Here is a 26725-nt window from a genome sequence, read left to right on the forward strand (position 1 = left end):
TGAATATGACCCTGGCCGAGTCTTACCAAAGACTTAAAAAAATGTATTGCTTCCTCATTTGACTCTCAGCATTGAGAGGACTAGAGCACAGATAATCACCATGCATTGGTGTCCCTTGGGGGCAAAAGTGGGGCGAGGAGGGGGGAGGAAGGGATTGATTCTTAATTGACACACTGATTGTGGAGAGAAAAGTGACATTACAACAGTAGCTAGTGCCCCCCCCCCCCCTGCAAGTTGTCACCGACTGTGTTTATCTTCAGTAAAGTTTGGAGGTGAGTGAATGCATGCAGTGAGGTCCAATGTTGTGTGTGTGTGTGTGTGTGTGTGTGTGTGTGTGTGTGTGTGTGTGTGTGTGTGTGTGTGTGTGTGTGTGTGTGTGTGTGTGTGTGGGTGTGTGTGTGTGTGTGTGTGTGTGTGTGTGTGTGTGTGTGTGTGTGTGTGTGTGTGTGTGTGTAACCCCTTCCACAAAAGCTTTGACCCTGTACAAACTAGAAAATATAATTCGCTGCGAATGCATCAATAGCGAGGCCTTCACCCACATTGTGTCAACCCACTGGAATGTTTGACCTCAATATTGTTTCGAATCTGGCAGCCATGAGCACTCAACATCCAGGTCCTATATATCAGTTGTATCGGTAAGTATGTGTTTCTCGGTAGGGTCCCATCCTATGTTTTGGGTGATTAATTGTACATGCGCTGTGAATTATTTTATAGTTAGGATTTTTACATCACCAACAACAACACTCTGTTCGCGGCATTGTCCGCGTTCTTCGCGTGCTCACCGGCATGCGGGCGTGTGCGGAATTCCATGCCTCAGGCGGTGTGGATTTCTCACCAAACATGGTCACGAAGCGTTTTGTTCTGGTTGCGCGCTAAATAAGGGTATGCGTCATTTTCCGCCCAAGAGGCGACGCGCAGACCAAGCAGGGGTGGTCCGGTCCTTTGCGAGAAGGCGGAGCCACGACACGCCATTCAGCCAATGGGAGCAGGCGATGGGGGAGCGGACCACACCCCAAAAGGACGACAAAGGAAAAGAGGATTAATAATTGTGTCCCGTCTGCTTGAGGGCGTCTTCGGTCTCAGTCTGCAGTTGACTGCATTGCGCGCATCCGAGGCGTCTCATCGAGCGCATTACAACAATCGGTCGACCATCCGATCACGGGAGATCACCTCATCTCACCTCCTCTGGGTTCGGCTGCCCTGGTCCGTTCTTTGGCGACTGGTGCTCCGGGAGGTGCGGACGTCGATCCGCGCGAACACGGCCAGGTAGCCAGCACGTTCTCTTCCCTCAGCTCGTCTTCCCTCCGAGCTGAAGGCGCAATAAAGACCTCGAGCTCCATCTCTTTCTGGGTATTTGTGTGTGCGCGTGTGTGTCCGTGGGCCCTGTCTATAAGTAGAATCATTAAATGCTTTTTGTTGTGCATTATTTGCATTGCTTATTCGTGATAACTCTGCTCTGTGTTCTCCTCCCTGATTTATTGTAAATAAATTCCCCTCTTGTTGAATGTACCAGCTCATTCTGTCATTTCTGCCATTGGTTTGCCACGGTACGTATTGGGGATTAGGAAGGCCGTTGTTGCCGTAGTTGTACATTTGGACCGACGGGCCTCGGTAACCATCCGCTCGGGTTACACACTGTTCGAGCACGGTAACGGCTCGTTCCGCTCGAGGCCCACCGAGGGTGTGAATTCCCCGGTAAGCTTTGCCGCGTGGGTACTTTGGTATATTGAAGTTGGCAATTAACCCTACTCCACGCGGTCGAATTATTGGCGATTCATGGTCCTGTAAGGGACCCGTACCTTCGGACTTATCTGAGGGTCACGACCCAAATTCCGGTGTGTTCGGTGGAGCCGACTCTACTGCCCCCCCCTAGCGGTCGTTCTCGCCACCGAGACCCAGCCCCACAACAATATAAGGTCACATGAGAAAGAGAATGCAAGAGAAAATAGATGAATAAATCGGATAGAGAACATCACATGCTTCAAAATCAAGTTACGGTCTGCACAATGATTCTCAAAGGGCACATGACCTTTGACCGTTGCACACAAAATTTAATCCGTTCATGTGCATCTTTGTATTTCAGCCTGCAGTTGTACCAAGTGTGGTTGAAATCCCCTCTGGTTCAAAAGTTATTGCAGTAACAATTTTTTTTTTAAAGTCACATGGCCTTAAAGCTTTGACCTTTCAAACCCAAAATCTAATCAGTTCATCTTTGTATCATAGTACATACTTGTCCCAAGTTTGGTAAAATCCCTTTAGCGGTTCACAAGCAAATAAAATCTATGCACACATGAATGGACAAACACAGCCGGGCAGACAAGACAACACAGCCGAGAGAATAGATTCACATTCTGCACCAATGCAAAGAGAATGTCTATCTACAAACCTTTTAGTTAGGATATCCTTCAGCGTGCGCCGAACATTATGACGGATCTGTTCGACCGTGGGGTGGGCCTTTGGTGGAGATGATGGAGCCTGGGTACCACCTGGCAATGGAACTTCTTTCTTAAGTTCAGATTTCTCCTTTGAACCTGAAATAGAAATTGGTTTGGACAAGTTAAATACTTCATCGGATCTCCAAGTATCAATGCTCTCCTTTTTGCAATATGAAAGCAAAATACGAGACTGGAGGAGGAAAAGAAAGATGAACAAACTTGGATATTCCACGCAATACCATTCAGATGGAGCCTTGCTTCAACAAGAGAAGATTAACCCAGCATGAGAAGGCAACAACTGCGCACAAATCTGAACCGTCAAATGCCTTAAAACCAATACAGTATTAGCTTCGTGCACTTTCAATCACATGAAACGAAAATAAAAAAAAAGAAAAGAAAAATTACCCCCGTGTGGGGGTGACGGTCATCTCTATAATACCACAAGTTTTCAATGTTCAGTTATGACCGAAGACTACTGCGCAGTTCTACTGCACAGCTCGAACTGCGCAGTTTGGTTAAAGATGACTTGGCATTTTGGGGCACGCGCACGGAATTATATTTTGAAAATAAATGCCGACGCTTACATTTCGGGTTTTGAAACTTTTGCACCTTCGGCGGAAAATGTATAAATATAAAAAGGTTAAAAATGTGTTTTATATTTATATTTCATTTCTCCTTCCTTCCTTCTTTGCAAATCGCATCAGCGTTTTTGGCCATCTTCCAGATCATGTGACGATCAAACGGGAAGGAAATTCAAAAATCTGTCCGGTTAGATACAAGATAATCTTTTTTACTATCATAATCTATAAACAGTTGCCGAATATCTTGTAGAATGGCAGACTAGATAGGTTTTGAAAATGGCGATTTTTATAACTTGCGTGACTTCGTGACCTTGACCCTGACCTTGAACCCGGACAAAAGTTATATCGTTGTGCAACACTCATCGACCTCTGCCCACATACTAAGTTTCATCAAGATCGGAAAGAAAAATTGTTGACGGACGGACGTACGTACGGACGGACATTTGGTCCGGCTTTATTAGGTCATCTCGGTAGAGATGACCTAAAAGTATAAATGAGAAGGGCACTTGGTAGAGCGCTTACTTCTGCCAGGTAATGCCTGTTCCACGAGAACATATCCGGCCCAATACATTTTGGAAATACACTCCATGGCCAAAAGTAGATGGACATCTGCTCGTCCAACATCTAATTCCAAAATCATGGGCATCAAAATGGAGTTGGTCCCCCCCCCCCCTTTTCTGCTAAAACAGCCTCCACTCTTCTGGGAAGGCTTTCCACTGGATGTTGGAACATTGCTGTGGGGATTTGCTTCCATTCAGCCACAAGAGCACGAGTGAGGTCGGGCAATGATGTTGGGCGATGAGGTGTGGCTTGCAGTCGGCTTTCCAATTCATCCCAAAGGTGTTCGATGGGGTTGATGTCAGGGCTCTGTGCAGACCAGCCAAGTTCTTCAACACTGATCTCACCAAAACATTTCTGTAAGGCCATCGCTTTGTGCATGGGGGCATTGTCATGCTAAAACAGGAATGGGCCTTCTCCAAACTGTTGCCCCAAAGTTGGAAGCACAGAATCCTCTTGAACAGTGTTTCTCGAGGTGTGGCGCGACAATATTTTGGTGGGGCATGAGGATTCAAATCTCTTTTCAAGATCAAAGGAACCATGATGTGGCTGTCTGAGGAGAGCGAAAAGAAATACCCAAACTCGACTTCTTTGGCAAGGGAAGTATTGATAAATTTTCCATCATCTTATTTAGTCGAATGTGGATTTAGTGTTGTTACCGATTTGCTGCAAGCTCAGAGAAATCGACTGGAAATCACGAACAGTGATGATTTCAGGCTGAAACTGACAAAATTGGTTCCTCGAATCAAACAAATCTGGAGCCAGCATCAAGTGCAAGGCTCCCATTGAAGTGAGTAGCAATTGAATAAAATTTGCAATAGAGTTTTAATAAAGCCTTTTGAATACATATGTAGTATATACTGCAGTGTCTCCAATCATGGTGGGGCATACGATTGTTTTGAATATCAAAGTGGGGCGTGGGACAAAAAAGGTTGAGAAACACTGCTCTCGAATGTCATTGTGTGCTGCAGCATGAAGATTTCCCTTCACTGGAACTAAGAGGCCGAGCCCAAACCATGAAAAACAGCACGAGACCGTAATTCCTCCTCCACCAAACTTTACAGTTGACACTATGTGTGAGGACTCTTTCTTCGGCCGAGTGTGAAGAGTCAAAGAAGATTTTCGAATACACGGTTTATTCAAAAAGAGCACTCGCATGAGGAGGTGATGTGGCAGCTCAACCAACACAGAGGAGAGCTGCCCAACCACACTGAAAATCCACATTACAAAACGCTCTTATTTATAATCTAGTTGGTGTGATAAGACCACCAGTGTGGACTCAAAAATGTGCCAATGGGCTCTTTTTCCCTTTCCCAGAGAAAGTTGAAATGGAAAAACTGCTTCTCTTAGTGCTCTGCAACTTCTCCGAGGGAGTCCCTCTCCCTCTCCCCCCCCCCCCCCCGCTCCCCACACGTGAGGCTTTGAATTATCGCTGGCATATGTTGAGAGAAAAAGCAAAGCCCTTTTCCCAGAGGTAAAATGTGTAGGTTGGCCAAAAACAAAAATGTAATCTCCTCCCAAAGGCATGCGTGGGGCTAGCTTGTGGGGACAACACAAATGATAAAGTAACTATAAAGGCTTTAAAATACATTTCAAAGTATACATGAAAATTGGTTCGAATCCCAACATCTAACTGCTCAGTGAGTATTGACTATGGATTAAATGTGACCATTAATAACACTCTTCACACTATGCATTCGGCCCAGTAGCGTTCTCCTGGCATCCGCCAAACCCAGATTAGTCTATCGGACTGCTAGATGGTGAAGCGTGATTCATCACTCCAGAGAACATGTTTCCCCTGCTCCAGAGTCCAATGGCGGTGAGCTTTATGTCACTCCAGCTGATGATTGGTATTGCGCATGGTGATCTTTGGCTTGTGTGTGGCTGCTCGGCCATGGAAACCCATTTCACGAAGCTCTCGACGAGGAGTGTTTGTGCTGACGTTGCTTTCAGAGTCAGCTTGGAACTTGGTCGTGAGTGCTGCAACCGACAACAGACCATTTTTCCATGCTACGCGCTTCAGCACTTGGCCATCCCATTCTGTGACCTTGTGTGGCCTACGACTTTGTGGCTGAGCTGTTGTTGCTCCAAGACGTTTCCACTTCACAATAAAAGCACTTACAGTTGACCAGAGTAGTTCTAGCAGGGCAGAAATTTGACGAACTGACTTGTTGAAAGGTATCATCCGATGACAGTGCCACGTTGAAAGTCACTGAGCTCTTCAGTCCCACCCATTCCACTGCCAATGTTTGTCTATTGAGATTGCATGGCTGTGTGCTTGATTTTATACACCTGTCAGCAATGGGTGTGGCTGAAATAGCCAAATCCACAACATAGAAGGGGTGTCCATATACTTTTGGCCATGGAGTGTATCATGTTATACATCGTTTTTGGCCCTATCTCTCAATGGTGAAGAATCACTTGAATAATTAAATAATTATCGTATCCAGATCGGATCCTCACCAAAAATGAATAAATTCTTCCTTGTCACACAACCCAATGTGTCCACCAAGTTTCGTCCGAATCTGTCCACAACTTTTTGAGATATCGTGCTATATATCAGTTTTGACCCATCTCTCAATGGTGAAGAATCATTTAAAAAATTATCCGATCTGGATCCGGATTCGGATCTCCACCAGATTATAATCAGTTCGTCCTTGTGACAACCAACCTGCCTACCAAATTTCATCTGGATATGTCCAAAACCTTTTGAGATATCCTTCACACAGACACAGGCAGACAGACAGACAAAGAGACAGACAAACAGAGAGGAGTGAAAACATAACCTCCTTCACCTTTGGTGGTGGAGGCAACAAGTGAAATAATCCTACAATATGAATGCAATAATAATTTGCAAAAACACAAACAATTACCCAAAGATCGACTTCCAATACAGTAACTCCAAAATTACATTTCAACATTGCCAAAGGTCATATCAATGTCAAAAGAAAGATGATATGAAAAGCAAAACTGTACTCACAATAAAATAATTAACACCCTCCCACCTCCTCACCCTCCTTCCAAAAATGCAACGAAGAAAACAAGTAAGTACCGCAATACTGGTTTAGATTAGCACTTTAAAATAAAGAATCATGATAAAACAACATTTGCTTCAAATTAGAAAGCCCGTTTAACAAAAGGCCCAATCTAAAAATCAAAATTGGACATTATGGTTCCCAAAAGGATCCCCCACCCCTCAACCCCACACCACACAACCACCCCTAAATTTCCACCACTGTATTCATTTATTTTTTAAGCAGCTCATTTGCTTGGCCTCTCTAATAGCACCTGTGAATGGCTGTCTTTCATCTCCGCTGCACGAATGCACAGGCGACGCAACAGAGGTCGCCTTCCAGACATGAGTAATCGATACTGCAAGTGCGATAGCTCTAACTAGAGCAACACCATCGTCGCCACAAGTAATACGATATAAATCAAGATACGGGTTTTGTAAAAAACGATGTTGCTTTCAGTTTGCAAACCTCAGTTCAGCTATGTGAAACATGTTATAAAAGCTGACCAATTTACAGTCAAGCTTTTGCAGTTTAAGAGTTTATGATGCCTCTGGATGAAAACTGAAAGATGTGATTTCAACTATATGCCATTGCCTTCAGAAAATTATTCTTGTGGTCCACTCCTTGACAAAGGATGAAATATGGTTTAAAGTGCAGCTAATATATGACTTATCATTATTCGAACTTATCCCAATTTCAGAAGTTGCACGTCAGCCCACACTTCACACCCAAAATTTGAAGCATAATTTTGGGTGACATGAAAATTTTGGTTGCCCATTCCTGACTGATGTCAACACAAACATTCACAATCGCACCATCTTTAAGGTGGTGCATCGACTGCATCTATTTACTGTCCACACTAACACAAACATTCACAATCGCACCATCTTTAAGGTGGTGCATCGACTGCATCTATTTACTGTCCACACTACATTAAAGACGACTTCTTGAAAGTCGTCTTCAACTCGTCCAACCCATCATCTCCTCCACCCATATCCTCAGGCTCAATGTCGACATCATCATCATCATCATTAGAGAGAGTTCATAGATCTTTATTCCCACATGTATGACATGAGCACAGTTCTGTGCACGGAATGCCAAAAGATACACAGCATTTGTCATCTGCCTCCCCGACTCTGCACCAAGACATCTTGCATGCACAGGATGAATGTTCAAGGATGTATTTTTTTGAGCTCATTGCATCTGCACCCAGTCAATTCCCACAGCATAAACTGCACCATTTATCAGTTTCTGTCCCTGTCCAACAGGAGGTGGAATACTGTATCTGGATGCTGTTCTAAGCTACGCTTGTAAATGGCGGCTTGGAAATTGGCTCGCTGAATATGCTTATGCAAGGCATCGCAATTTGGCGACAAAACAGTCTCTGCCATGGTCACCAAGGAGAATGTTGCATATCTGTCATCATTCACGTTTGAGCATTCCTGCTGATCATGGAGTTTGCAGACAAAGACTTCCAGATCTGACAGCTTGACTTCAGTTACTGTCAACGATTCCCCTGGACATTGAAATGCCAAACACAATGTTGCGTTGTCCATAATCAGCTTGATAGCCTATGTCTTGCCTTGATCATAAAATGAACTAATATAATCACATCCAGTGAAGCAGTGGATGCCGACGAGCGACTTGGTTATGTCATCTCCAATATGTTGTGCAATAGCTTGGAGATGAATAGGCTGCAAAATTCTCATCTTTCCCAGTATGGAAGTAGAACTGGGAGCCGCCAAGACTTGAAGTTAATGCGAAGTTAATGAAGGCAAACACGTCTGCGTCAGGACTCATGATAATGTTACTGTTGCCACCAGATTTGGAAATATAGCTGGCATGCAAGAACATCCTTGTGTCCACATCTTCTTGCGAACAGTGCAGCTTTTCAATGTCTTTTACAAGAACCATTCCATGTTGCCGAATGATTGCATGGCAGAGCTCCCGATGAGCCATGGTTACTGTCACACCTTTCAGTCATCTAACATTGCACTTCCTATACATCTTGAACAGGAATTTAACCAACTGCTCTTTGTTGTAACTGTGTGACAGGAACTTTTTCCACTGTTTTGGGATTAGTTGGTCTGGCTTTTCTACCTTCATTTTCTTGGAGCCGCTTGCTGTTATTAATTTGCGCTCTGCACTTTTGATGCCGACAGATGGATATCTGTCAGTCACAAAGTGTCCTGGAGTTAAATCACGAGTGCAAGCAAAACTCAACAATTGGTGGAGATTCTTGTCAGCAAGTTGACCAATGTTCTGTGGCATGTACTTTGGGCTCATTTGTTGCAGCAAGGCCATCCCAGCCACAATCCAAACACTCCCGCTTGGTCCCGACGTTTGGCAATGCTTCAGGAACCGATTCAAGGTAAAGCAGCAACCTTGCCTTGTTGGTCTTCACAAGGCATTCATCGTGTTTAGAGATAGCCAGTGAGCCCAAACAATATGACAAGATCTTCACATCAATTTTGTGGGCTTTGCCTATGATGATAAGTCTGACAAGAAGTTTCCGGTCACTTTTCAAACCGACTTCTTTACCCTTCCCTTTTGTTGGCACCTTGTTCGCTGCACCAGTGAATGAATGATTTAAGCTTCATTTTCCCTGAGGTCGGTCTCAATTCCCTGCAGTTGGTGCTTACAAAAGGTGACAAATGGATAATCTCCCTTCTGTTGAGCAGTCTTCAGGTCAAGGCAAACTTTAGAGGATGCAATGATGCCAGAAGACATGGAAATTAGATCTTCAGTCTTTGACTTCTTCGCAGTTTGCCCATAAGCATAGTCACGATCACCTTGATTATCTCGAACTCCATGGCGAGTGTTTGTTGATGGCGATTATCTCGAACTCCATGGCGAGCCATGAGCACTCAACATACAGGTCCGAGAGAACAGTTATATCGGTAAGTACGTGTTTTTCGTTAGAATCCATCCCCTTGTCTAATGGGAATTAAATGTTCATGCGCTGCGAAGATATTTTGATAGTTAGGATTTTAACAACAACAACAACAACAACGACAACCCTCTGCTCCCAGCATTCTCGGCGTGCTCGCTGGTATGCGGGTGTGTGTGGAATTCGTTCGGGGATGGAATTCCATTCCCAAATGTGGTCATGGACCAGTTCGCTTGGCTGCGCGCCAAATAAGGGAATGCGTCGTGTCCCACCCAATGAGAGCGGGCCACGATGAGCGAACCGCGCCGAAAAGGGGACAAAGGAACGGAGGGCAAATAATCGGGTGGATATGCTCGAGCGACTAGAAATGAATCTGCGCCCCGTCTTCACCAGCGCGTGGTCTGGCTCTCTGCGCTCTTCTCGTCGCTGGCGTGCTCTGGTTCCCGGTTCATCTCGTCGCTGGCGTGCTCTGGTTCCCGGCTCATCTCGTTGCTGGCGTGGTCTGAGTCAGCTGCCCTTGGTCCGTTCTTGCCGACTGGTGCTCCGGGAAGGTGTGGACGTCGAGCCGCGCGATTGCGGCCAGGTCGACAGCCACTTTCTCGTCCCTCAGCTCGACTTCCCTCCGAGCTGAAGGGATAACAAAGACGATTTTGGGTCCGTTTCTTTTGGGTGTGCGTCTGTCTGTGGGTCAGTCTTTAAGTTGGAATTGTTTACGTGCTTGTGTGTAAATTTGCATTCTCTATTAGTCGTGATAACCCTGCCCTTACGTGCTCCCCTTATTTCCCCAATTGCTGTGAAAAAATACCCCATGTGTTAAATGTATCAGCTCGTTCGTGTCCGTTCCTTCATTGGCTTAGCATGGCGTGTGTTGGTGAATTAAAATGGCCGTTGACACTGCAAGTGTGCATTTGGACCGACGGGACTTTGGCAACCATCAGCTCGGGTTGCACACGGGTCGGGCGCGCTAATGGCTCGACTCGTTCGAGTGCCGTCGAGGGTGTGAATCCTCGGTAGATCGCCACGTGGTCCTCTAGGTATTTTGAAGATTGGCAAATAACTCTGTACCAGGTGGTGGAATTATTGACGATTCACGGTCCAGTAAGGGACCCGCACATCTCGGAGTTTTCCGAAAGGTACGATCTAGATTCCGGGTGTACAGTAGAGTCGACCCGACTGCTTCTGGCGGTCGTGCTCGCAGCCGATACATGGCCCGCAACAAATTGGTAGTCAGGAGTGCGATTCGACCCCTCGGCCTCCGTAGAGAAATTGACGGGTCAGATCAGGGGCGTAGAGAGGGAACCCCCCCCTGTTCCCCCAAATTGCGAGCGATATTAAATTTTGTCCCCAACATGCAACATGTCAAGCCAAGACGGGCTGAAACAGGTGGGTAGTAGTCGTAGTGTAGTAGAATCCATGGTCCAGGACACCCCCATGCAGGAAGTCTCCCCATGACCAAACGGTTCGGCCGCCTATAAAGGACGAATAAACATACATATATATACATATATATATATATATATATATATATATATATATATATATATATATATATATATATATATATCTACATATATACACACATCTATATATACATATACATATATATATATACATATATATATATATATATATATATATATATATATATATATATATATATATATACATACATACATACATATATACATATATATATATATATATACATATATATATACATATATATATATATATATATATATATACATATATATATACATATATATATACATATATATATATATATATATATATATACATATATATACATATATATACATATATATATATACATACATATATATATATACATACATATATATATATATATATATATATATATATATATATACATACATATATATATATATAGATATATATATATATATATGTATATATATATCTACATATACATATCTACATATATACATATATATATATATACATATATATACATATCTACATATACATATCTACATATATACATATATATATATATATATACATATATATATATATATATATATATATATATATATATATATATATATATATATATACATATATATATATATATATATATATATATATATATATATATATATATATATATATGTATATGTAGATAAAGAGTTGCGGGAAGAGGCAAAGGAGCTCGGGTCCGAGGCGAGAAGGACGGCGGTCGGCGACGAGGTCGCGGTGTGAGATCGCTCGTCGCGGGACCCAAGCCAACCAGCCATTCTCCTCCCCCAGGGTATCAACAATTCCCCCTTTCCCCCACGCTGAGATAGTGCAAAAGGGGGGCCCCGTTCCCTCCCCTCTCCAAACGTCGTGCCAACGAAACCCGTCAAGGAGCACGGAGTCGGGGCACAGCCACGCGGCCACATCTGCGGCTCGTCCGCCAACGCGTCACGAGGACGCGGGTAGGACCCCCCCGGTCTCGCGGTCCTGGCCGCTCCTTCAGGTCACGCGCGCATATTGGCCTACAGGCCCGTATGCCCCCCTTGTCTATGAGGTTGGCTTCTTTCCTTCGCTTTTGAAGTGAATGTGATTTTTCCTTTCCGAGTGTGAATGTGATGGAGTGGAGTGTGAGCGTTGTGACACGCAGGTGTGCGTGGTTTGAATGGCGATGGACACGGCGACAGAGAGACGGGGGCCGAGTAGCGGCCGTAGCTATTTTAGGGACCGCGCCGGGTTCACCTAGCGGCGAGCGCGAGGTCCGTGCTGTGGTACACACGAGGCCGCCACGTGCACGCTTGCGGGAGTGAAACCCGGTCCGGAAACGCCAGCGGTGGATTTGCCGATCCCGCGGACGGACAAAGTTTAGGCAGGATTTCGGATTTGGACCGGATGGGTTCTCCACGCGGGCGGGTGTGTTAAGCTCCAACGGACAGACACATGTGTTCGAGTGGGGAACCCCTCGAGACGTGAGGCTTGTGGTTTTTTTATGCGCCAGGTGACGTCATGGCTGCGTGTATGGTTGGAATCCGGCAGGAGGGTGAATCCCTGCCTGATGGTACCGTCCAAGAGGGACGAGGGACGCGAACAGCTGCCATGACGTCACGCCACAGGTGCGCGGCTGTGAATTGCTGCGCTGGTGCGCAGGTTGCGAGTTGCCGCGCTGGTGCTGCACATTTAAAAAAAAAATGCAAGCCTCGTTTTCGGGTGAACAGGATTCCCGGACAAGGGGTGGAAGACCCCCTGGCCAGGGCACAGGAGGACACTTGCTTGGGGGAAGGGTTAGCATAGCTCGACCGGCTTCATGGGGCAGGGGTAAGTCCTCATGGGGGCCCGTGGAATGGATTAGGTAGAGGGATTTAGATGAGATTAAGGAGGGGAAATGATTTTTGATGATTTGGAGACAGTGACAGACTTGTGGATGTGTAGAGGGGACGTAGCTACGTAGTGTTAAATGGAACGTGCTGTATTTAAAGGGACGACGTGAGAGCATGAGTTAGCTAGGGGATGTAGTTAGCAGGATGGCGGAGTTCAGCGGTGTGTGTGTTGAAGAGTTGGTGAGTTGTGTTGTGACATGATGAGTGAGTGAGGCCAGCGAGCCTGGGTGTATGGAGCGAATGGGGAATGCATGGTGCGATGAGTGATTGGGGGGAGGCGTGACTCCCGCCCAAAGGACCCCGGGGTCAGTGTAAAGCGAGTTAGCTGTGTTAGTTAAATTTACAAAATGGAAGTCGTTTCGCTGTTGGTGGGAGTGTCGGCTCGATACCCATTTGGAGGGGTGCAGGAGCCCTGCTGACGGGTTGGGAGCGTGGCTGCGAAAGGTGAGTATCGCTGAGTGGGTACCCCGGGCACCAGGCTAGTCGGCCGCGGTAGGCCAAGGGCCCATGGGGGGCCGGGATAGCGTAGTGGGCACGGGTGCGCCCGCATGGTGCAGGGCCCGGGGCGCCATTAGCCGCATGGTCAGTGTTGTGGGCACGGGTGACCCTCGGAAAGGGGCCCGGGAAGGCAGCCTGCCACGTGAGCGTTTCAGGGGAGTTGCCATGGGGGGCACTCCCCGGTGTTTAGGGAGCTGGTAGGCTCAGAGGCAGTGTAGTGCCCGGGGGTGCCATCGTCGGAGAATCGGCAGAGGGTAGTGCCTGCCAAGGGGAGCCACGCGTCCCACCCATGAAACCGTGTGAGGGCAAGGAAAGAAAATTGGGGGGGGAGGCCCGAAATTGTGAGGACACCAACACAGGCGACAGGAATCTGGGTTGTTGGAACCAATAGTTTAAGCGAGAGGCGCTTGTTGAAAGCCCCGGGGTAGTGGCCGCTGGACCACTTTGTGTTATAGATCGCTGAAGTCTGGGGAGGCCATCCTGAGGCGTCGTTGGGCCTCGACACAGGATGCTAGCTTTCCCTCATTCCCCTCCAAGAGGGAACGCAGGGGTTGGGAGGAGGCTAGGGGACGATAGGTTAGCCGAACAAGGACGATAAAGGGGGTTAGGGGACGAATTATAGTGGGGAGAAAAAAAAAATATACATATACATATATATATATATATACATATATATATATACATATATATACATATATATACATATATATACATATATATACATATATATACATACATATACATACATATACATATACATATACATATACATATACATATACATATACATATATATACATATATATACATATATATACATATATATACATATATATACATATATATACATATATATACATATATATACATATATATACATATATATACATATATATACATATATATACATATACATATACATATACATATACATATACATATACATATACATATACATATACATATATATATATATATATATATATATATATATATATATATATATATATATATATGTGTTACGTATCTGGAAACCATTTGCATTCAACATACAGATGTCCCAAAAGACAGTTATGTCGTTAAGTATGTGTGTAGTCAGATCCCTTTCCTTTTGTCTCGTGGGAGAATCAAAGGCGAGCGTTGCGATTTCTTTTTAGTTAGGTTATTAAATCTTTCCATCCAACCAACAACCAACAACCATTCCATAACCATTCCATTCCCCATCACAATTCACTACCCACCCGCTGTCTACAAGCACTCTGACTTGCCAAGGCAGGGTCTTGTAGCCGTTCCTTGCCGCTTCCACAAACTTTCCTTCCACAAACGTTGTAACTCTTGCACGACAGCCTGTGCAACATTGATACTGTTACTCAAGTATGAGCCCACGTGGAAGACTGGCTGGGGTTTCCCGGCAGGGGCCAAGGCCCCGCCCCGGAAAGGTGGGCCGTAGGACCTGTCCAATCAGAGGAGGACAGCGAGGTGTGTTCACCAAGGCCCCTCCCCGCTGAGAGAGGTCCATAAATTTCCAGGCACTCTCTGAGGCAGGGGGTCTTTTGGAGGTCTTGGAGAGTCTTTTTGAGGTATTGGAGAGTCTTTTAAAAGTTCTTTTGAAGAGTTTTTGGTGGGTGTCGAGGCGGCGAAGTGTCTCTGCTCGCCCTCAACGAGGAAGGGAAGAGCGACCCCGACCCCCCTCCATGGACCCTGGCCATTCACCACCCGAGCTCCACCACAAATCTCGAGTTCCACACATGCGACTGGGGACCAAACCAGCGACCATTGTCAGGTGCCGCATCGTGGAGCACACCCTTCCTCCGACGGTCAGGTACACCACCGAACTCTGGCCCCCAGATTGTCTCTCTCCACGGCTGTGAGGGTCCAATAAAGACTCTGGGTTTCGTGTGTGTGTGTGTGTGTGTGTGTGTGTGTGTGTGTGTGTGTGTGTGTGTGTGTGTGTGTGTGTGTGCGCGCGCGTGCCCGTCTGAGTCGAACTGAATAAGTGTTTTTGGATCATTGTAAATACTACTTGCATATTCGCGTTGTCTTGCCTTTGTCTTTTTACTGTAAATAAAACATTTGGAGAAATATTCCCAGTCCGTTTCTGTCCCTTCTTGAATTGGTCCAGCATGGTTCGGATCTGAGTGTAGGCATGGTTTTATCACCGATAATCCGTTCATTCCAGCCGGCACGGCTTTGGCAGTTTCCACTGGCTGCACCCGAACCGGAGTTGGTAGTCGGTCGTTGGAACTCTACCGCAGTCGGTAGAGTGACCCGGTTCGAGCAAGACGTGCCGAGGGCGTGGTTTCCCCGGTAGTCGAAATCGTGTAGTTAATTAGGTCGATTGGTAAAAGACAAATAGATCCTACGCTACGCGGTTGAGATATTGGCGACCATGGTCGGATAAACAAACCGCCGGCTCGCGGATTTATCCGAGCGACGGCCTACAATTCCGGGGAGCTTGGTTAGAGATGACGCAGGCTTTCCCCATCTAGTGGTAGTTCTCGACACCGCCCCCCCGGCCCACAACAATATATATGTATATGGCTGCTGAACCACATGATTGATGTCAATTTATTCCGCATACAATTTAGTACTAAATGACCCTCAAAATTTTTCATACTAATCGGATAAAGCATTTGTCATGTGCAATCAAGATGTCATTACGAAATCACCCATGACATCATCAAATAACAAAAAAAAAAAGTTTCCCGTGGGGAGTGTGCTCGACATCTGCCAAGTGTAATGTTTTTTATCCATGGAGTGGTTTTGGAGATACGGAGATCCAAAGTTTTTCCTTTTTTCCAACATGGCTGCCACACAACGTCACCTATCATGTTATAATTATCATTTAAAGGATCCACATGAGTAGTCGTACCTATAGTGAAAATTCCGTGTCAATCGGATAAGTGGTTGCAGAGAAAACTAGAAGAGCACTCGGTGGAGCGCATACTCCCGCCAATCAATGCATGATCCACAAGAACATATCTGGCCCAATACATTTTTGAAATATCTTGCTATATATTGTTTTGGCCCTATCTCTCAATGGTGAAGAATCACTTGAAAAATTAAATAATTCTCGTATCTGGATTCGGATCTTCACCAAAATCGAATGAATTCGTCCTTACCACACACCCAACCTGTCCACTAAGTTTCGTCCGAATCCGTCCACAACTTTTTGAGATATCGTGCTATATATCGTTTTTGGCCATATCTCTCACTGATGAAGAATCACATAAATAATTCTCGTAGTCGGATCCGGATCCGGATGGTCACCAAAATCTAATCAGTACGTCCTTGTCACACAACCAAACTGTCCACAAAATTTCGTCCGAATCCTTCAATAACTTTTTGAGATATCCTGCACACAGACAAAGAAAGAAACAGACAAACATGAAGGGGTGAAAACGTAACCTCCTTCACCTTTGGTGGTGGAGGTAACAAAGAAAATTAGCATGGATGTACAGGACAACCCAAAAACATAATGCCTCCAGCGATTTAATCAGCGGAGACATAAAAAAGGGGAAACCATCTTTATCGTTAAAACGTCTCTCAACTTGGGACAGCAAGAGATGGCTAAGGAGAAGTGGCCTTTAATTGTTATGATCTCTCTTAAAGTTTGGACTGCATGACCTTAACTCCACAACATACAACTATCTCATTCAGGAAGTTCTATGCTTTTTTTAGGCCCCGTTCTTTTGTCAAAGAAAAAAACTATCCATCCATCGGGACCATACTCTGTACAGTGCGTCTGTGCTGCAAAGCAGTCTCCTGGGCTATTGAGCACAACATTGGTCGGGTCGACACTCCGACACAGGATACTCGAATGGCTCAATCATCCCAGCAAGCTCATACTCATTTTGTCGACCTCGGAAGGATGACAGGCTGAGTCAACCCCACCTGGTATTAATTTAACAACTGAGTGGGATTTGAACTCAGGACCCGAGGATCTCAAACCCACCACCCTAACCATTAAGCCAACACCAGGCATAAAGAAAACAATAAAAGGTTTCTATCCTCTAATTTACTTATGATAGGCAAAAAAGTATGGTGCTTCATGGCTCAAATGCCAAGGTAAAATGAAAAAGAAAAAGCATTTACTTTCAGTATCTGACATCAAGGAGGAATCAAAGGCATAAAGCCGTAAAAGTACAAAGCAAATGCTAACGGTGCCAAGCCACATAAATGCAGCATCTGTATGTATGTATGTATACATGCGAGAAGATCAAAGCAGGGTGAATACCTAGGATTTGCAGAAACAAGTTATAAGCCGCTTGCAAAACACTTACATCATGGAAAAGGGTCCTTTGTAATGGTTATGACAATGCAGTGTGGTAAAGGCACCAGAATGATAAAATTTGATGGAATTTTTTTTTTCTTCCAAGGAAAATGGGAAAACATAAAAATCAAAATTCTCTAATCATGAATTATGACATTTGCATGCAAAATGCCAGCCCACATGCAAAACTCTGACCTGAACAAAATAACAGGCATTCTTCATTCACCTTCAATTTGTACATAAATCTTCAATCCCAAGATAATGAAGGGTTGAATGGTGAAGAATATCTTAAGAAATAAAACAAATTCTCATGTTCGACACATATGTTCACCAAAATACAATAATTTTGTCCTTGTCACACACCCAACCTGTCCACAACTTTTTAAGATATCCTGCTCATAGACAAACGGACAGAGAAACATACAGATAGAGGTGAAAACATAACCCCAACCCACCGTCGGTGGCGGAGGTAATTATAAGGAAAAAAAGAAAAAAGAAAAAAAAAAAGCAGCGTCGAGCTAGTTCACTTTGATGAATTCTTCACATAATTAAAAATAAACATGCTGCCAACCATCTGCCCTGATCCCCGTTGCCCCATCGAGACCATGAAATGCAAAGCTGTCCATGTCATTGGAATCTCGCATGAGGAAGCCAAGCCGTTGGGGTGTGTTAAATGATCGTAGTCAGCAGGTTGGGCTTGCAATTTTCTGAGTCGTCAAGGAGGTTTTGTAAAAAAAAGAATGCTACACCAAAATGGGTCAACACATACGAGTGTGGTTGGATCAGGTTGGTGGGGGGGAAGGGGAGCTGCTCTCCAAGGCAAGTTGACATCAAGTTCAACGGTGCATTTCCATCATTCTGCTGCATTGACAATTTTTACAAATTAAATTTAGAGTCTTTAGCACTTCAGAAACATCATAATTATTCCTCAAAAAAAAAAAAAAAAAAAAAATAAAATCACCCTGGAAAATAAATCTGCTTATAATGTTTCAGCTTCAAAAATCACTTACATAAGGAATTTGGGTTGAGACACGGCACTCTACCAAGTTATATTCAGGAAAATAAAAATTAAATAAATAAAATCACCAAGAACTGAAGCCATTTCAATTAAAATAGGAACAAAACGTAAATAGGGTGAAGAGCAAATGCACTGAGAAATCCATAACATGATAAAAGGAAGATGAATCATCCACAAAGATAAAACAACCTGATAAATAATCATTTTAAAAGCAGAAGCAAACATGATGGCAATTCAATTGTAAATAAAACTTGCTGCACATGTGGACGCTCTCTTGCCAACATCTGTCACCTGCCAGGTCATGAAGGCATGCGGGTGCCAACCCATACAATTAGCAATTAGCCGTGGGACAAGCGGTTTAAGTATCCACACGAACGCCCAAGGGTAAGCAGGGAGGGGCAATGGGCGGAACAAAGGGGAGAGGAACTCATTAGCAACGCGTTACAATGCTCGTCCTTCCATCTGGATAATGCCCTCAACTACCAACAGCACTAGGCAGGTCATTAAAGCACCTGTAAGGAAAAAACGAGTGGTGACAAACCGCACTCATCTCCGGTATAAATACACGATAGACACAAGAATCACATTCACATGACAATACACCAGAAAATAAACTTTCTTATTTAGCATTAATGCACAAATGCGAACATTCACAAGAAATCGGATTTTCCATTGATATTTGAAATCACCCTTTTTACCGAATCACTTCTGGTCTTGCTGCTACTTTACTGCCCTGTGACCGCTCCACCAAGCCTCTGCCATTATAGATGGCCATGCATTCAGCCAGGTTTCCTTTCCTGGTTACCCTCAAGTTTACTGAATGCTTATCCCCATCCTTTCATCACCTGTGGAATAGTCCTCCTCAATCCTGTCTTCAACTCTACCCCGTATGATGTAAAGTCTGATGCCCACAGTCACCTTATCGCCGCTCCCATTTCAACTTCAGAGCTTAACTGCACATGGTGAGATTCTGTTCTCACTCTTTATCGACTTATCCTTGTGCCAAGGTGCACCCATTTATCATTTCACTGTTTTTACATTTGCCCCATTTTGTTGAGCTGCATCGAGTCGACTCAACAGCTGCATCAAAGTTCATTCAGTCCAGGAAAATCTCACATTCCAACTGCCTGTCGTGAGGATTATCTAAACTCCAACCCCAACTCCCTTTTCCAAAGCAAGTTCAGTCTCTTTAACATCCAGCCACAAACTTTTCTGGGCAGACAATCTATCAGGGCTGTCCTCCAAAGGCAGGTTCGAGCTGCGCATCCTCAGTTGTGTCAAGCCAGGACTTGGCAAATCTGAACTTCAACGGTCTACAAGGTATTTTTCATTCATTGCAATCATACTCTCTGCAATGGGGTATTACAACCCATATTCACTTCTCTCTGAGATCCTGTGGTATCTTAAGCTAAAAACAAAAACAAAAACAAAAAACAAAACAAAAAACCCAAACAACTGATATTAGTGATATCTCTCACAAAGAAGCAGAAGTATCAGGTCTGGTGATCTCTTGGAGCACGAGAGGGGTTGGAAACGTCTCCGGTTTTTACCACCTCCATTCCGGTTTTGTTCACTCCACTTTCATCCCTCTGGCCAAACTGTTGCTGGTCTTCCCCGTCTTTCACACTCATTCCTTATTAAACTCCTAGAATCCTGGTTAAATGTTCTCCTCCACTCCTTTATTCTTCTCTTCTTCCACTTGGAGAACACAACTCCCAGAGCAGGTAAATCACGTTTGGCTCAAAGGCCTCAAGTTAGCAGTCCAGCACCAACAAATGTAATTCTCCATCCTGACCTGGAATATTCTTTTCCCTCCATTAAACCAGCCCCCCCTCCCAAATTCATTTTAATTACAGGTCATTGTTTCTTTCCTCCTTCAAATTCCCTTTTCCATTTGTCCATTCCCTTGCTTAGTTTGTTTGCCTGCTGTGACTGCTTCATTGTCAGCATGTTACCTTTACACCCTCAACACTTCATTCTTCCATGAGCCAAGTGTATACAAAATAAATAGCACTGCATACAATTCAAAGGAAAAAAAAAAGCCCACAATGCACCAGTGCATAACGCCTATTTCAGCATCTGGAATTTAAAACGGCTATCATCTGAGAAGCGCATTAAATGATCCTAACAGCCAGCAATGTAAAAAGTGCATTTCATCATCTCGAAAGGAATGCTGTAATGATATGGTCTAAATCTACAACAGTCATCTCACACAACAAAGAACATTTGCAAATAAAAGTGGACAGGTCAAAAAAATTAACAAAAAAACATCAAGGTGAAGCTAAAACAAATAATCTAAGCCAGAAAAAAAATTGTTTATAAAACTTCTATACAGTAAGTACTGTACTATAAAAGTGATTTTTAAATGTTTGTTTGTTTCCACATGATGCAAAAAAAAAAATGCTGAACAAATTTTACAAGTTGCTTAAAGGTGAGGGAATGGTGAGTTGCTTAAAGGTGAGGGAAAGGTGAGGTGAGGGAATGGGAATAAAGGTGAGGGAAAAAAATGCTGAACAAATTTTACAAGTTGCTTAATATAAAGGTGAGGGAAGTTGCCAAGTATGGTTTCTGTCAGGGTTGCATATCTGAGGGAGGAGGTTCAGGATGGCGACGAGACCCCAATTCTCTCAACGTAAATGTGTATTGTATAGCAGCACCACCTGGTGGTAGCCAGTTTTACAAATAATTTTCTTTTTACATAAATATGGTTTAAACAACTCGAGATGCATTACGGTGACGTTGAAATCTGAGTGAGAATAATCTGAGATTTCCAAAATGCTTACTTTCATTCATTTTAGGAGGTTCAAACCAAAGCAGCAAACACTGAGCTTCATTGCAAAGCAGAAGTGATTTTTGCTAACGCTATATACAAGCAGCAATGATGGTTGATGAAAGTGACGTGCGCTGACTTCCAAGCAGATGGAACATGACCTCGGGCAAATGATATGGTGAATAGAGCAGAATGTTTGTGAAGTACAACATGTTGTCCTTTGATTAAATTGGTCAGCGAAGCGACAGACAAAAATACCTAGTATGGAGATATAAAATGGGAGCTGTTTTATTGTAACGACGAAAAAAAAAAAGGTTGCATGTGATGTAAAAATCAACATTTCAAGGATGAATAAACGGGTGAAACGTTTAAACACGACAGAAAAAAAACTTTAAAAAATTAAACATTTTCAAAATGTCAGGTGTGCACAAAAAGAAAAAAGAAAAAAGTTAACTGCAAAATAGCACATTACAGTGATATCAAGAGTCAGAGGTTTGTGGGTTAAAGGATACAAGTTAAACAGACCAAATCTCTAAAAGACCCCTTTTAAAAAAGATGTACAACCTCTTCAAAATAACACTATGTAACATCAATATGCCTAACTGAGTTGCTGCAACAGTTTTACAAAGCATGCCAAATGTTTCCAACCTAAATTTCAAACAGAAGCATGCATTTATGCAAAAAGGCCACAAAATCACCAACGGAATGCAGTGATAGCAGAACAAAGACTGGTTGGTGGTGGTGGTTGCAGTTGGTTGGCCTTCGTATCTGAAGAAGGGTGCTCAAATGAAACGTGAACTGCATGGTCAAGTTGTTTATGGTGCAAGAGTTACTGCCAAAACAACCACACTGACATAACTAGATATCTGAGATCGCTTTGTAAGACTCCATCGGCGCTTGTGATACAATGATGTCCATATTCTTTTTGGACTGCCATATAGACTTGAGCTTCAACATTTACGGATAGAGTGTAAATTAAGAAAATGTGTCCCCATATGCAATGTATACATAAAACTCAACATCATGAAAATCAAAGGAAAATTTTTCAAGTTATGATCAAAAACTTGTTTTTGCTTCATTGAGATGCACAACCTCAGTGCAGGTCCACGATTACGACGCAAGAACATCTTGGAAAGCCAAGCAGTCTGAGATTCCGCATTGACAAAAATAGAATGATCTCAAAAAAAATAATTAAAAAAAAAACATTTTTTATTCAGACCAACATTTCACCTTGTCCTTTCACCCGAAGAGGTAGGATATAAAGTAAGCGTAAATGTGCCTTACTCCAAGTTATCTCGAGGGCAATTTTGTTCTGAATGGACAAATCTTAGTCGAGTTCTGGTGAAAAATGTTACTTTGTCTAAAAGTCATGGCCTCAAAATAAGGTCAAGTGAAAAAACAAACAAAAAAAAAAACGTCAACACCGTATTATTTATTCACATTATTGATGTAAAATTTCATTCTAAAAAATGAAAAAAAAAATTGTGTATGTGGTTTCAGAGAAGAAAGCAAATGCAAATTTGGAGGGAAACCCCCACATAGAATCCCTTAGACCCCAATTTATTTTAATGTCGTGAACAAATTTTAGTACATAACGGGTGTGGGTGATGGAGGTTCTGGTCACGTTTCATCGGAACTGTGTGTCGTTTGAGAAGAAAGCAAATACTGCACCTATTATGTAACCCCCCCCCCCACCCCCGGGAAACCACCAAAGACCGAGAAAATATTTTTAAAGCAGAAACATACTTTACATGACCACAAATCCTGTTGACATAAAGAAACCTAACATGCAATTATCCAGTTCATACATGTGGGATATGCACACTACAGAAGTTACTAAAATTCACCTATTTCTCTCTTATCGCAGATTTTACTCCTGTGGAACACAAGAATCATGGACACTCGCAAGAAAAAAAAAAAACTGAAATTAACCATCCTGACCATGTTGACAAACCACAAAACAAGAGAACTGTTATTGTCAAACGATATTGAGCCAAATGCAAGAACAGTGAAAAGTATGAGTCAATGAAAAGACGTGACCGAGAACGAAAGCAAGCAGCCAGAGCAAAGGCGAGGAAGGACCCGCTGCAGCTGGACAATATCAGAGAAAAGAAAAGAAGAGAGATGAGAGCATACAGACAAAAGAAGAAAGAAAGAACAGACAGTGACTCGGGAACAGCTGGATTCGCCATTTAGAGTCGGGACGATCCATTGCTGCGAAAGAACGCAGGAAAAAGCAACTGGAGCGAGAAAGAAAGAGGGAAGAAAGACAGAATCGAAAAGAGAAGGAAGGCCTAATCAGTCTGAAGAAGAAGTTGGTGGTGTGCAATACACAGAATTGGAGACTGAGGGTACAACTGAAAAATAAATAATTCAATTTACATGTGATTTGTTCATGTTGTTTGTTGGTGTTAATGACTGTAGTGTCCGTATACCAATAAATTCAGATTTTGACAGGCACACTTTGGAACGCTGTAATTTTGGCATCAAGTATCCTTATCAAACATTTCAAAGAGTGCCATAAAGGAAATCATGTGTACTGTTGATAAAAAGCAACAAACTCAACCATAACTCAAACTAATAATTTCACAAAATTGGACCATCGATGCAGACCCTGATTTTGGAAGACCCACAAGCAGTGTAACCTGCAGTCAAGAAACCTCCAAGATGACCAGGCCACATGCTACCAGCAGTCGAGACAGGAATTCGGAATTTGTTCAGGGTGCCAGCCAGAGCTCACATGCTTTTTATAAAGGACACTGTGGGATCTTTAATGTCCACAAACTAATGCTAGCAGAAGGGATGACCAGTTTAATGTCCTCCAAAGGACGACAGATCAATGTCTCTCCCTGCCTGTGAAACACCAGGATCATATTTTGAAGCTGGGTTGGAGGCAATCCTGCAGCCCAGAACGAAAACTTCAGGCACAACAGAACACGGCAAATCAAAAAAAATCAATGCGAAATGCATCACTTTTGCAACATAAAAACAAATCTAAAAAGCTGAACAAAGCCATGAGAAGAGGGCAAAGAAACTTCAATGTAACATGAAAGTGTGAGATTAAAAAAAGAAAAAAAATCTCAGAGAAATGCAAGGGGTGATAAAGTGTTGGTGGGGAACATTTCAAGGATTGTTGGCAATCTTCACTTTGAGGAAAGCCAAAATGAAATGGAATATGCAACGAATTGCTGTAGCATTCACTTTGACAGACAGAGGCTCAGGTTTCAGTCAAAACAGTCAAACTACAAACACCTCATATCATTTTCATGATGGAATTGTGCACAGTTATATAGTTTACAAGCCGGTAAGGAAACATGGGTCAGCACTACATAATTGCATACTAGTCATACAGATTTTGACGGATCGGGCTGAAAATTTTTGATAAAGAGGTTGATTAGAATGCGCATAAAAGCCTGGAAGCCGATTTTTGAATTTTCGAAAAAATTAATTTTTTAGGATTTTTCAAAAAATTCAAAGTCCCGTTGCTTGGCAACGGTGGCTTCCACAGAAACAGTGCTCAAAAGCATACAACTAGATCCTGGTATGAACCTACCTGCCAAGTTTCATCAAAATCGGTTGACTCCTCTGGCCTCCAGAGCTGTCCGTTACATACAAACAAACATACAGACGGACAGAAAAACTGAGAATAAGGGGAGTCTCGCAGGGACCACCCAATATATATATATATATATATATATATATATATATATATATATATATATATATATATATATATATATATATATATATATATATATATATATATATATATATATATATATATATATATCGTGCGTGTGTGCGGGCTTATCTAAAATTGGCACCAATCTTTTCAAATATTCCAACATTTCTTAAAAAATAAAAACAGTTCATAAAAGTTGAATACATCACATCATTAAAAAATGGCCCCATGATGACAAATCTACATTGCACAAACCTGGCTGATTGGACGAGACACCAGGAACAACGACAGTAGATTTCTCTGCTTTTCCAGTTGGAGGCACCTGTTTCTCGGGTTGTGCTGCAACTGGCTGTCCTTTTGTAACAGTTTTGGGTTTTGCGACGTCTTTCACACCGACTGCAAGATGTCCCGCTACTGTCGGCCCCGAGGAAGCTTTGCTACTTTCCAATGGCAATCCCTTGGTACCTTTCTCGGAGGTAGTCTTCAGTTTGGCTTTGTGAAGGTCTTTTTGTTCCTACAGAAGCACAATTGTTTTAAGGTGAGACGTTTGGGTGAATTCAAGTTTCATCAAAACAATGTTTTGTGGCTAAATCATAATCACAAAGAGCAAGTTAACAAACACACCAATAAAGAGCTCCGCTTAAGATTCGCTTTCACTGCAGCCAGTTTCAACTCTTTCATGCTCTTGGGGGTCAATTCAAACTTAACCTTCTTCTTCTTTTTCTTCACAACTTCCTTTTTCTTGCTCTTTTTTACATCGTCATCCTTCTTCAAGGTTTGGAGTGCAGCGGCAGCGTGTTTCAGGATACATTCACTGCTACAGTACACAGAACCAGGCTGAGCACCTTTGTCACAGCCGTCAACAACACATTTCTGGTTGGCTGCCGAAGCCGATGGCTGCTGCAGCACACAAAACAGAGATGCGCAGGTCAACATAACAATATTAGACAAATGCATTTTTCAAAAAAAATAAACAAACAAGTAAGGAAATAAACATAAACCTTCAGTTGCCTCAAGCACAGCAGAAAAAAAATTGCCTGGAGCAATCACACTGAAAAGATGAAACCAATTCCCTCACCTTTGTGTCATAAAAATTTTTTTAACAAAACTGCCAATTTTAAAAGCTGCTTTTTCTTCCTTTGTTGTGTAGTATACACACCTTCCATATTGAACAGCATGTTGTTTTGGTGGTGAAAAAAAAAGAAGAGACAAATGTTGCAATCGAAAAAATAAAATGATGAATGTTGATCATCAAAGCACGTGGGAAGCAGCTCATTCAAGATTGATTTCCAGTGGAATCGAGGTGAAACAACTTTTTAATTATATCTTTATATGCCTCACTCATTGACAAAATGCTTGAAAAGGATTATGCTTTCCAGCGGGCTGCAATTTCGTGCTGACAAATTCACTTTCCAAATCAGAAGCCATTTTATTTGGACTTTTTTGTAGTTTCTTCTGACCAAATAATCTTTGTTTTACAAAGTCACTGGACCAGGTCTCTGTGTTGCGGAGTTGACACTTTGGTGTAGGACTGTCAAATGGGGATTGAGGAAGTGCTTGTCACACTCCACGTTTCGATTTACCCGCCAATCACATCACCTGCCTTCTGGTTGAATGGTTTGCATTAGTGGG

General features: G+C 43.0%; 1 protein-coding gene across 4 annotated transcripts in view; it reads right to left on the reverse strand.

Moving 5' to 3' along the window:
• Positions 1-26725, reverse strand: part of LOC147017223 (uncharacterized) — a 284769-nt gene that overhangs the window by 170489 nt on the left and 87555 nt on the right. For 2 of the 4 annotated variants that reach the window (XM_085846673.1, XM_085846677.1), the window contains 3 exons: positions 25718-25993; positions 25349-25607; positions 2387-2531 (listed from right to left, as the gene is read on the reverse strand). In XM_085846673.1, coding sequence (XP_085702799.1) covers positions 2387-2531; positions 25349-25607; positions 25718-25993 — 680 coding nt within the window. The remainder of the gene's footprint in view (positions 1-2386; positions 2532-25348; positions 25608-25717; positions 25994-26725) is intronic. The other 2 variants (XM_085846675.1, XM_085846676.1) reach the window with 2 other exon arrangements.

The sequence above is a fragment of the Eptatretus burgeri genome, chromosome 11 (assembly GCF_056783735.1).
Source record: "Eptatretus burgeri isolate ZD-2024b chromosome 11, Ebu_testis_v1, whole genome shotgun sequence".
NCBI classification, from domain to species: Eukaryota; Metazoa; Chordata; class Myxini; order Myxiniformes; family Myxinidae; genus Eptatretus; species Eptatretus burgeri.